Source organism: Podospora bellae-mahoneyi, chromosome 3 (genome assembly GCF_035222275.1).
Source record: "Podospora bellae-mahoneyi strain CBS 112042 chromosome 3, whole genome shotgun sequence".
In the NCBI taxonomy this organism is placed as follows: domain Eukaryota; kingdom Fungi; phylum Ascomycota; class Sordariomycetes; order Sordariales; family Podosporaceae; genus Podospora; species Podospora bellae-mahoneyi.
Genome location: NC_085882.1, coordinates 3,616,269 through 3,628,906, shown reverse-complemented (window position 1 = coordinate 3,628,906; position 12,638 = coordinate 3,616,269). Strand labels below are relative to the sequence as shown.

The 12,638-nt window shown below is 51.7% G+C and overlaps 4 protein-coding genes across 4 annotated transcripts; 2 read left to right on the top strand and 2 right to left on the bottom strand.

Moving 5' to 3' along the window:
* Positions 1–490: 490 nt before the first annotated feature.
* On the bottom strand, positions 491–3,292 carry QC761_311500 (uncharacterized protein; the record flags this gene model as incomplete). The annotated part of the gene is made up of 1 exon (XM_062878278.1): positions 491–3,292. One exon carries the CDS (start codon positions 3,290–3,292, stop codon positions 491–493), a length of 2,802 nt encoding a protein of 933 aa, XP_062734046.1.
* A 1,380-nt stretch (positions 3,293–4,672) lies between these two features.
* BLI4 (putative oxidoreductase bli-4, mitochondrial) lies at positions 4,673–6,650 on the bottom strand (the record flags this gene model as incomplete). Its single annotated transcript, XM_062878279.1, has 4 exons — positions 6,229–6,650; positions 5,809–6,170; positions 5,470–5,748; positions 4,673–5,416 (listed from the first exon to the last, which is right to left on the bottom strand). Exons 2-4 carry the CDS (start codon positions 5,992–5,994, stop codon positions 4,673–4,675), a joined length of 1,209 nt encoding a protein of 402 aa, XP_062734045.1. The 5' UTR covers positions 5,995–6,170; positions 6,229–6,650.
* Positions 6,651–7,302: 652 nt separating this feature from the next.
* On the top strand, positions 7,303–8,581 carry QC761_0059210 (uncharacterized protein; the record flags this gene model as incomplete). Its single annotated transcript, XM_062872555.1, has 2 exons — positions 7,303–8,478; positions 8,540–8,581. The coding sequence occupies 2 exons, from the start codon at positions 7,303–7,305 to the stop codon at positions 8,579–8,581; spliced, it is 1,218 nt and encodes a 405-aa protein (XP_062734044.1).
* Positions 8,582–8,694: 113 nt separating this feature from the next.
* Positions 8,695–11,799, top strand: QC761_0059200 (uncharacterized protein; the record flags this gene model as incomplete). Its single annotated transcript, XM_062872554.1, has 8 exons — positions 8,695–8,797; positions 8,853–8,896; positions 8,959–9,933; positions 9,985–10,035; positions 10,093–10,566; positions 10,620–10,751; positions 10,823–10,922; positions 10,985–11,799. The coding sequence occupies 8 exons, from the start codon at positions 8,695–8,697 to the stop codon at positions 11,644–11,646; spliced, it is 2,541 nt and encodes an 846-aa protein (XP_062734043.1). The 3' UTR covers positions 11,647–11,799.
* Positions 11,800–12,638: the final 839 nt, after the last annotated feature.

The following is a 12,638-nucleotide window of genomic DNA, read 5'->3' as shown; positions in this document are numbered from 1 at the left end:
ACACACACTGTCCCGAAGAGAGATACCGAACACCAGTCTTTCTCCACCCATTGCCTCGTCAATGCCCGGGTCATTCAAGGCCTCGAACACGACGATGCACGCTAGGTCCAATCCTTCGAGTTCTCCTACAGTGTACGTTGGTATCTCATCCCAAAATTCAATGTTAGGTAGGTATCATACATGTCGATCCGCTTCTATCTACCATCTCGCCGGTATGCCACCTTCATCTTTTTCTTCATTCAGTCTTTTCATCATTCATCATGCCAATAACTTGAACCCACACGGCCTTGAACCCGAGCCTCGAAACAGTAACACTCCCCCACCAATAAACATATTCTTCCGTCCATCGATATCAGATAAACCATACCAAAAAAAACTATGTTTGACTTTCAAGCGAAGATACGCCTGCTCAGGATGCGCACAACGCAATGCCTTTCCCCCTTTGTTATTCACTCGTCAACACCCGCCCTCCTCGCAACTGTCACCAGCTTCAACGGCTCCTCAGGCTCCCAACTCTCGCTAGGTTAAGCCATTTCCGCTTCCCACCACCTACGACAGGCGCTCCTCCACTCCGTTCTACGGCTGCCCCCCCGCTGTCGTGCACATGTCCCACCGGTGCGCCTTCATTGCCCTGTAATTCTAGTTCAACCCCTCCCCCATCATCGTCAAACTCAACCTTTCTTTCTGGAGCCTTACTCCTCAAGATAGGCGGTGGCGTGGCACTAGAATTAGCCCGATCGTCATCAACGAGCGAACCGCGTCGTCCCCAAGAAGGTATTCCGATCAGTGGCCTTTCGTCTTTTGAGGTCGTGTCTGCAGCCGGTGCGGCGAATGGTGTTGCAACGGGTGGGTCGGCCGAGCCGGTGGAGCGACGGAAGAAGTGATTCAGTCCGCGCGATCTAGGCCGAGCAGGGGTGCCAGCAGCGGGGGACTGGCTTGCGGTTGGAGGGTAATGGTGTTGCTTTGATACGGATTGTGATGGTGTGCCCTGTGTGTCCGGATGACTCTGCGAAACCTTTCGGGGTGGAGGCGGAGGTTGATGAGCCTGTTTCGGTGGCACTGTCATTGCTCGACTTTGAGCCATATCTGCGAGCTGGCGCGACGGGGGCCTGATATCTATACTGTTGCTTCTTGCTCTACTTCCCTTTCCAACACTCATCTTTATCTTTGACGATGGGGATGATCGCGCAGGGGAGGCTGATGCGGCTCCCGAGAGGTCGGCCCCCGTCTTAGCCTGTAGACTTGACCTGCGATTCGGCGGCGGAGGCGCAGAGTTGAGCGAGTCCAGCGTCGGTGTCAATACCCTCGAACTAAAGACAGGTTTGGTCAATGACTTGCTAATTGCATCGAGAGTGTCAGCCATTGGCGGGTGCGGCAAACCGTTCCCGCCAGCCCCCATATATCCTGCACCTTGCAGCGAACCAAACATGACGTTGGTCGCCCAGCCCTTGGTAGAAGATGGGAATGAGAACAGATCTGGTGAAGCGCGATCTGCCCTGTAGTTTGGATGTGCCTGCGAAACAGAACTCATGGGATCAAGCGGGGCCTTTCTTGGTGGCTTCATGCCCTCTTGGAGCCAAGTGTCAACACTCGACGTGGTCGATTCAGCGTCATCTGTACCCTTGTATTGACGCAAAGCATCTCTCGCTGATTGGGGTCGTTGGAGCTGGTCCATATCTTCATTTTTGCCGGCTAGTTTGCGGCTGTCAAATGCCGTCGTTGATGCTGGCTGCGTATGCGTCATCTGTGTGCGAGGTTCGAGACTGGTGCCGTGCTCGTCAGGCACTGAATGGTGCGAGGCCGTTGTTTCCGACAGAGCGAGATAGCTCTGCTCATTTCTCAGGTTTGGCTCGTTGGATAGGGTGTCATTGGAGTTTTTGTACAGCCGCAGTGTTGTGGTGGAGATGGTATCAGGCGTTGGAGGAAGCCCGCGTTCGCTTGTCAAACTTCCGTGCGTGAGAACCTTTTCCAGAGCCTCCCTCTTTTCCTGTTTCGTTTTACGCTTAGCCATGGAGGATGGTGGGCGAGAAAAGGGGGAGAAGTCGTTGGCTGTGGTTTGTGCTCTGGTGGCATCCTGGAGGGCTCGACGTTTGACTTCCACCTTCTCCAGCTGACGAAGAGGCGAACTTCCGGCCCCGATCACGTCCGTAATGGTGTGGAAATGCGTATATTCATTCGGGATGACGCGGGCTGTGCTGGGACGGTTCTTGGGGGTGGCACTTCTGACTCTGGTTGGTGATTCCAGAGCAAGCATGCGCTGCATGCAAGACGTGTCCATGAGTGAGGGACTCTCTTCCTTAGGCGATGGTGCGTCTGGAGACTTGGTCCGACCATATACGCTCACAAAAGAACTTTCACTCAAAATGCTCAACGTTGGACTGTCAAGTCTGACACTCCCACGGATTGTCTCCGGAGTGGCTTCGGGCATGGTTGGGAGACTGGGCACGTTGCCGCGGGCCCCCAGATACACATTTCGAAGGTTTTCGGTGCTCTCACTGTGCTCAGAGACAAAACTGGGCATTCGATTGAGGGTCTTAACCTCGTTGGACCCAGATGGCAGAAGGACCTTGTGTTTTGATGTTGCCTCCGCACCTGGCAATCCTTGGACCTCGACTTGGCGGACCATCTCTCGCTCCCTGAGCAACTGCTCAACCCGGGCTTCCAAAACCACAATCATGCTGACAGCTTCTTCAACTGCCTTGTCCCTTTTCTCCAGCTCGTGAACAAGCCTGTCATTCATCTTGTCCGTCTCGGCCTTTTGGAGCTCCAACCTTTCCAAGCTCTCCTCCAACACCGTCTGCCTTTCCCGCCGATGGTAAAGCTCAAGCTTCAGGTCAAAGTTCTGCTTGTGGAGATTCGAAAGAGTCTGTTCCATCTCCTTGACTCCCAGGCCCTTCTTCCTAGCCGAATCTGAGCTTTGGCTCGAGATTGGACGACTGTCTGCAGGGGACGGGCTGCGGATCGCTCGGTTGTCGACGGTAGAACGAAAGAGATCATTGCTTGTTCTACTTGACGCGCGCTCGCTCTCAACCCTCCGCTCGCGCTCCAATCTCTCTTGCAACAAGGCAGACATTGGAGTTACGGCAAGACTCGCGCCGTCGGAAAGCTCTCGCGACAAGTGCGATTTTGCTCGTTCGCCGCAACGGCTATGGTGGTATCGGTGAGAGCGTGTGGAAGTTGTTTGCGCTGTTGAAGAGGAACTGGAGCTGGTTCGGGAGCCTGCCTTGGGACGAGGAGAAGGAGGGGCCCGAGCTGGATCATCCAAGTGGCCTTGTGTGTCATGACCATTCATGTTGGGCAGACACAAACGAAGCTGTGTTGGGTACCAGGGCTGGGGTGGGTCGATTGCCGATGTCAGCTGGGTGCGAGCGGCGACAAACGGCCGAAGCCCTCGCGTTTCGTACCTCACAAAGGTGACCAGTCAGTTCGATATAAAGGAAGGGGTAAGTAGTTCCCAGGATGATGCCGGTATGTGTTCTGTTTCCAACGTCACAACCAGAACCAGGCCTTATCGAATCCCCTGACCTCTTTGCAAAGGGGTGGCAATCGCGGCCGTTGGACCCCCAAGAAGCCTTCAAGTCATGAGGAAAAGTAAGATTGGTGCGACTGTGTCTCGGAACTTTGAGGAATGAGCAAGTCGCGATGGCTAGGAAACAATGGCGGTGGCACGAAGGACGCAAGACGGGGAACGAGGAACGAGGAACGACGGAGCGGCCAATCGATGAGGTATTCGAGATCAGCGAGAGACAGGACCAGCCGTGATGCAACAATGAGTCAGAGGAAAAAGGAGAAGAGATTGTCCGAGGGCAACGGGGATTTGCAGAGAAGTAGCAAAAAACAACAACAAAAAAATAAAGGATTTGTTGCAAGAAGAAGCAATGGCGGGCAGGAAGGATGAAAGTCAAAGTCAATTGCTGTTCCATTGGCGTGGGGCAGAGCCAATGAATTCCAGGAACTTTAAGGATTATGCTTGTTCTGGCTTAGCGTTGGATGTGGCGTGCAGGCACCAGTGGGTCGCTGCAGGGTGACACCTTGAACCGCAGCTTTGACGTTGAGCCCATTCCATCCCCACTGCTCACCTCACATCTCCAATTGCGCTGTTCACCGCACACACGGAGTACCGGCTCCTGAGGATAGGATTCGACACTAATGGCCCTTCTTCTGATCCCACCTCTCCCATCATCTCAATTCCCCATCATAGGTCTGAGCAGGACGGGCTTCGGGCTGTGACCCCTCCTTCGCAAACTTTCTCGGCAGGGACCGTTTCAAATACCGGCCAATCAGAACAACCATCACTCGGTTCCAGTGTGCTGGAAGCTGGTTCCGAATACAACCCCACTCAGGCTGCTGGAGGCGGTCAGAGCGCGGCACATCATCATCATCGACAAATGAACATTGTTTCGTTCTGGGATGCCGAGCAGTGTGTTGCCATTAAGTTCCCTAGAATGCATATGCAGCAACGTCTTTCACCAATAACCAGCATCAAATAAATTCTTCCGTTTGAGACCTCTTGTCTACGCCGCTTTCGTTGGTGGTTGATATCCCCTTATGGCCTGCATGGTGCAGGTTTTTGCCCCTGCCTTCGCTGCTTGGCTGTCGTTGCTGATTGAAGATCTTGGTCTGACTTGAACTCAGGGGTAAAAGGGGCTGCTCAACGCCCGAAAACCGACCATTAATGTACAACAACATCATCCATTGGACATCCTCTCTCCACCGAGTCCATTCTCGTCTTCTCCGTGATGATATTCCTCGTCAACTCCATCAGTCTATCCGCCAGCTCATCATCTTGCGACATTGGGCTGCCCTCCTCAGGGATGCAAGGCGGGCAGATATACTGGCCTGAATCCTTGATCTTGGTTGCGCAGAACACGGTAGGCACGGCTCCCTCAAACTGGTCCTTCTTAATCGGTTCTATGCCGTACTTCATCACGTACCCACCCAAGGGATACGGCTCGAGAATATCCTCCCTACTCTGCTTGGTGCTCACGAAGCCTGGGTGTGTAGCGTTCATGAGCACATTTGGGTGCCCATTTTGCGTTACCTTGCGGTTGAAGTATCGCGAGTAGAGTATCCCCGCCAGCTTGCTCCTTCCGTACTGCGCATTGGGTCCGACGTCCTGGTTGATCTCGTCCAGCGAAGCGAACTTGGTGTCCTTGGGAGCACCGGTATGCAGATTGGAGCTCTGGTTGCTGATTCTCACAATGTTTCCTTCCTCGGCCGTCTTTTGCATCAAGGGTAGCAGATGGGATGTGAGGACGACGTGGCCCATGTGGTTGACTGCCATGTGCCTGTCCACTCCATATGAGGTGAGCTCGGCTGACATGATGCCTCGACCCGAGTTGTTGACGAGGATGTCGAGCCGGTCATTGTCGCGCTTGATCATCTCGGCTACTTCTTTGACCCGCCGCCAGTCGCTCTATGTTATTTCTTCTCAGTGAGTGTCAACACCGGAGCAAAGGGACAACTTACAAGGTCACACTTCATCCAGACCATCCGGGCAGCCTTGTCTTGTCCCAGTTCATCGGAGATGACGGCTCTGGCGCCCTCAAAGACCTCCTTGTTGACGGAAATTATGTAGAGCTTACTGATGTTGTGCTTGAGGAGGGTATATGCCACGCCGAACCCAATGCCTTGGCTGCCTCCCGTCACAACACCCACCTTTCCGGTCAGATCAGGGCAATCATCGAGCTTGAATTGTCGGGAACCGAGCTTCGTGAATGCTCCGCCGAAGTTTTCGGCGAGCGTATCCTGTACGTTTAGCTCGGTCAGTCTCCCTTCTTCAGTGTAGGTAGGCATGCGAAGACCTACCCCCAATTTCTGCATCGTGGACGACACCACGCCTTTGGACACAGCCGTGGATTTGATGGTTCGGGCTTGCGGTTGGTGACACGCAAACACAACAGCAGCGCCAGTAAATGGGTTGACTCTTGCGGTGCAATGGGGAGCAGGCAAAAGGGTTGCGTTGGCACGTCGAGCCACCAATCGCTGTGCCATTTCCTCTTAATTACGTCAAATCCTCCGAGAACGCGTCAAAATCCCCTTGGAGAAAGAAAAGAGGGAATCAGCTCTTATGTGATCATGTCTTCGCCATCGTGAGGCCGTCAAAGCTGAATGCATGACGTATCTTGATCCGAAGAGTTTCCCCGCCCCGGTTGGGATCGTGTCAGGAACTGCATATCGTTAGCTCAGAGGCAACTTCTGAGCTTTGGTGGGTTGCGACTCAATCACCGAACGTTTGTTCATTCTTCGTTTCCCACAGTTAACAGGAACAATTAATACTTGTGGGGAGTATTGTGCACACTCATCTAATGCCTGTTGGAGCCATGTATATAGTTATGCATGAGATGAACCTGATTCCCGTCAGGGCTTCTTCAACGTCAGAACCAGCAAGGCTCCCGTACAATAAATAGCCCAGAAAAACGGTAATTTCCTAGGTAAGATACCCGGTATGATCTGGGAGTTATTCACAATAAGAAGACGGGCAGGATCGTAAAAACAGAAGGCTAAGGTAGGAGTCTTGCAGGCCGAGATTGACTATCATAAATGCTATGGTGAAGAAATCGCACATTGGCCATGCAAAGAGCTACTATAGCCGGGGTGGGACAGTAAAAGCTGTGATAGATCTTGGGATAGAACTAAGATCGATTGATTGGTGAATTAATGTGTGACGTGAGGGGCAGATAAGAATTTACAACTGGCGGGGGATGGAGGGGCTGCCTGACAGCACACAGCAACTGCGAGCCTCGCCATGCCATCCATCAAGATCCGTTGACTTCAGCCCCCAATTCGCATTTCTGTTTCTGGTAACACTCTCGTCACCGTGTTTCCATGTTTGAATTGTTATCCGGTTTTGGAGTCTCTCCGGAGCCTCGTCGACAACACCCTCTTCACCTGAGTGCAACCACACCATCGCCTCTCCTTTTGTGACACGGCTGGGAGCATCAGTGAGATTATTGGCCAATTGCTAGTTTGGACGAACTGCAGAAGCTACGCCGCCGCCATCACCCAATATGCCCAGCTGTGTCACGAAGCTGCCCGCACGATTGGCCGCTACACTCAGCCCGGGATGTTGGGACATGCAGGGTTCCAATTACGAACATGGACTTCTTGCGCAATCCCCTGATTCACCATCACTTCACCGATCGTCAAGCGGCTTATCCAGAGCCTCGTCCATATATCCTGTCGGAGCCAGCGGGCAAATATGTCGGCCTCGGTACAGCGGACCTCCTTATATAGAACCGGTCGCTCCCATGAAGAGCAGATCTACTCAGCCCTATGACTCGACACAACTGGCAGACCACGATGGCATCTCGACATCTACACCAGCATTACCAGCGTCGGGCCCCCAAAGCAAGGAGCCAGAATCCCGGTGTCCTAAAGCCGGGGCATCACTCGGTCACACGCGCTTTTGATTCCGAATGCGCACCCCCGACATGCTTTTCTTCCGAGTACCACCCTCCTGAGGCTATCAGAGATCACACCAAGCATTATTTTGGATGCATCAACATCGCAGACCGTGCCAGTTACTTTCTTGACCCCGACAACAGCCCTATCTGGCAGCATGAGTTCCTCCTTGAGAAGGAGTATCTGAAATCGCTCCCCGAAAATGAAAACCGTCCAGACGATGAGATTACACGAGCCGCAAAAAAGCGTAGAGATAAGACGATCGAGAGTACCGCTGTCGCAATTGAAGCTCAGTACAGAAGAACCGACATCCTTCGACAGGCTGTCAAGGGAACAGTACCAAGCTCGCCCCCTGTAGCAGGCTCAAGCGGGCCTTGCTTGCAGGAATCAACGAACATCACAAGAACTGATCACTTTGTGACTTGTGTTGAAGAAAGTGGGAAGAATTGGAGGGGATCAACGTCATATCTGGCCGGCTTGGAGAAGGTTCAAGCATGGAAGCGCAATAGACCAATCGCCGAGAATCCACCTAGAACAGCAGCACGGCTCCCTAATGTTGACCCCGAATCAAGACCAGAGCCCGGAAGGGAAGAGGTCGAAAAGATAGTGGAACGCATTCGCAAAAGCACACCGGCAACCGATTCCAAATCAGCAGAGTACGATCTCGAGCGAGATGTAAACGCATACCTCATTCAGTACACACGCAAGAAAGCCGAGGACTGGACATCTACAGCACTAAACGCAGTACCCACCACGGATCCTCGCTCAAGGACACTAACGTCGTCACCAACACGGGAGACCTTTCACAACGACACAACTAGCCGAGCACCGACTTTGTCACCAACACAGAGCTCGCATGTTCAGTATCTCGAACCTTACGAGGAGGAACTTCAAGATCCAAGATTCAAGGGTAGATTTCCGGACCAGCGTCTAGCTATGAACATTGTTCTTGGTGCAGACGGAGATTCGGAGTCATCTCCCGCACCGGGGCCTAGTATTCTTGCTAGGGATGTTATCAAGGTCGACGACCCCACAAGAATACGATATTTCCATCTGCCGTCCAACAACATGCACGTGAGTTGTCCTGATTAACCGCTGCTAAAGTGCGTTGTTCTGATGCTAACCCGGTATATAGTGGGTCGAGGTACAGTCTGCTTTCCCTTTTATTGATGAATGAACATTGACTTATCCCAATCCTAGAAAGCGATAGCTAGATACTATGGTGAAAGCCATCTCAACATTGACCTCAGCAACGCATCAAGGGATCGATCTGTCAAGACACACACTCAGATGCTTCTGAGGCCTCAGTTTTGGCGTGGTCAGCAACATGGAGCTCGAAGTGGTGTTGTGCATGCGAGACATATGAGACCTCTCTGTGAGAGAATATCGTCTGGTATGTGATGACATTCATCCGAAACCCAAGAAAAGCCAACCTGACATTGCTGCAGAGGTTACCGAAATTGAAGATAATCCAAAGAATATAGTCCTCTTCGTCCGTCAACCAAACTCTCCACACCTCTGCTCGGGTATCACTGACCCTATGTCTCGACACAGATGCCCTATCTACACTGGGATACCGACAGAATGAGAAACAAGATGGCGAAGATGATTGATATCGAGTCGGAGCAACAGCGCAAAAGAAACGAAAACATCGCCTATGAGAAACGCAAGACGCGCATAGAACAGAGGAAGGACTTGGAGCCGGGTGCGAAGCGCATATTACACACAGATAACAGGGATCAAAACGATGAAAAGACTACTCAGAGCGGCGACCAGAAGCGCTCGACGGCCCCGTCACAAGGTGTGAACGATCTGGCTGATTTGATGGACAGACTTGTTTCTGTCGGTAGAAGCAAACAGCGGATTGAAATAGATGACAATGGCAGGCTCAAGATCAACAACCCTCTCGGACAGTACCTGATTGACGCGGCAAGACTCTACGAAGCCATATCTACTTATCGAGACCAACGAATGCTGGAGAAGTATCTGTACCATGATCCACCTCTTCACCCCCGCCGAACGCTTGATCAGTCCTACTACTGGACCTTGAAGACCACCAAGGTCCGAGACAGGGACCAGGTTGTCTATCGGGGAACAAATATGAATCTGGACTTTTGTCACCGACTCGAGCCACAGCCAACTACAACAGAGTCCGGTCCATGGAGCCGGCTCAAGGGAGTATTCCATCAAAGCTCGGATAACGACAATGTCGACGTCACACTGAAGTGGACTGACCACTGGGACAAGACGGATAAACATGGCTGCGAGCACTGCCGGAGTGACATTCGCAAGATCTCTCAGCTCGTGATGGTCGATCAGCTCTGGATGTGGGTTTTGGACGAGAAGACAATTATCACCTCATTTCCCAAGCGCTACGGGTTCAACAAGCAGGATCTTTCGGGGGTGCACAAGTCTATTCGTCAAAGGCTGAAGTTTGCCCGCAAGAATCAGGTCAGGTCGGTGTATGACTTGGCTCTGATCATCCTCGACGAATGTTGCAACACCTTCTTTGATCGAACCAAGACTGAGGTTTGTTTTCCTTCAGCAATCTTTGAGTAATTGCAGCTAATCCTGTCGCAGGACAGCCAACCACAGGTGATGGACATCTTCTCAGAAGCTATTGGTAATGTGGTAAGTTCGTCCTCTTGAGACTCTTGGCGGGCTTCTTTTACTTAGACGTGTTGCAAGACGAATCAACACACGATATCCTTCCAACATGTCTGGCATTGGACACAAAAGGCATCCAAAATCTACCGCTCGAGATCCAAGTACATCGACTCATCTGACCTGCACGTGCCCCTCTTGGACATTCATCCAGAAGGGAAGCTGCAAAGAGAGGTCAAGGACATCATTGATGAGCTCGACATCATGATTCATGTTCACAAGAAGCAGAGAGAGGTGATCAAACGGTTTTGCAAGCATGTAGAGCACATTCTCGATCCCGACGGCCGGTGGAAGGAAGGCGCTGTCCAACATGACCGAGGGACGTCAAGAAGGGCACACAGTACCACTGAGAACATGGAAAAGTATATCAAAATGGAGGAGAAGCGCGACCAGCTTCTGTGGTTTCGAATGCAGTCTCAAGAACTTCTTGCCGAAGTGGACGATCGACTTGATGAGCTTGAGGGGCTGAAGAAGGGGGCTGAGAGTACGGCCCAAAGTGTGAGTTTGACCACCTACTACGCCGCCATACAAGTCACTAATTCCGAGCTCAGGTCACCGATCTTCTGTCTCTCAAGCAACAACAGGCAAGTGTCGTTCAGGCATGGGAATCGGTCAAGCAAGCCGAAGAGGCAGTTCGCCAGGGGCGGGCTATCATGATGTTTACTGTCATCACTATTATCTTTGTAAGTAACTGCAACTCGTGACACTTGAGCTATGGCAACTAAGGAAACGCTCTGGCTAACTGCGGCAATAGCTCCCCTTGTCATTTATTGCCTCGATATTTGGCATGAATAATTACGAATTTGGCGGCAGCGATAATCCATGGAGTGTATGGGAGCAATTAAAGTTCATTTGTAAGATTCCCTCAAAGTCCTCTCCGGATTATTCTGTAGTTTCCCGGCCTAACCTACGGCAGTGCCCATTTCATTTGGCGTCATTTTCCTTTCCGTAGTCATTGCCTTTTCCAACCTCCTTCGCGCCTTCATATGGTCTCTGTTCAAACTGCTCACCACCTCGGTGCTTATATACTCCGGTCTCTATCGATTCTGGCTCACCTTTAGTGACGAGTGGTGCTCGACTTCGATGATGCAGAAAACGGAGAAAATGGTGCTGGACATGAAGGAAGAGGTGAGGAGGGCGAAGAAGCTGCGTCGGAACCAACGAAATCAAAAGAAGAAGCAGAAAGAGGATGGGAAGGGAAAGAAAGGCAGGGACGGAAAGGACTCCCAAGATGAGGACAAAGATCAGGGGAAACCTACCAGGCATGCCAATGGGAATGGAATACAGACTGTTCACTTCTTCACAGAAATGGGACAGGAGCAGCGACGCAATACCGCGGGTCGACGGTCCTGGGATAAACGGCGACGGGATAAGTCCCCGCGTCTTCGAGTGAGCACATGGCCTCGCGACACGCCACCCAACGCTTATGGATCGACTAGCGCCCATCCAAGAGTGTCACATCATGAAGAGAGAGATAACAGATCTGCGCAAGACATGAACGGAAGCCAGCTGAACGGGGACGATGGAAGTGGAAGCCCTGCAGGGCTAACAGTTCGGGGGTCTGATAATAATGTTTAGGGCGTCTTTGCAACCTTTCGGGGAGGAAAATTTGTCAGCGTGTCGGGGTGTCACTATGGCTGGTCTCACAATGTTTAAAGAACCAAATCTTGGATTGCTACCTTGGGAAAACGTCCTTCGCATAGCTGCACTGATATCTACTACATATTCCAGACAGCCAACTCAACTGGGTGAACCCCCAAGCTCGGCTCCATAACATCATACAATGTAAATCAACACGGTTTTTTTTTCTTTTTTTTTCTGGATTTTTTCTTCCAACGCTGTCGACATCCCGCCATTCTAGACCCTACAGCTGGGACCGATATCACAGTGGGCAATGGCTCCAGTGCCACGCCGCGGCTGGATCATCAACGTCGTGTGTTGCCGAAACTCTCCTCCAAAGCCGCGACAGCTGGGGTTTTAGGTTTGTTTCCGTCGTTGTATTTGAAATCAGGGAAGCTCCCGCAACCGGAATCGGACTGAGGGTCTTGGGAGGGGGGTTGTTCTCGCTCATGTTGATGGGTTGGGAGGGTTGAGTACTGTGTTGAACCTTGTGAGGATTAGTGGTTGTTGTTGTTGTTGTTGTTGATGATGGATGGTGAAGAAGTCGAGTCCGTAAGGGGGATGTATAGTGCCTTGCTTTAAGCATGGGTGTATGAGAACCTTGATGCAGATGGTTGAAAACCTCTATGGAAATGATGTAGTACATGATAACCTTTGTGAAGCGATGGAGTTGGAGATATGACCAGCGTGATGAGAATTCGAAACGGGCGTGTTTGAGCGTGGTTACAAGGTAGGCACAGTCTATCGGGATGAGGAGGGATTGATGATAGAAAGGTCAGATGGGGAGACGTTCTGATCCCTCTGTTTCGTCCCTTCTTCCCATATCTTCACCATTATCACGGGTCCAACACCATAGTTTCACTACACCAACCGGCCCTTTTGGATTTCTGCAATACAACTTAAATACAAGCTTAGTTACAATTTTCTCCGTGCCGCCATATGCGTGGGTG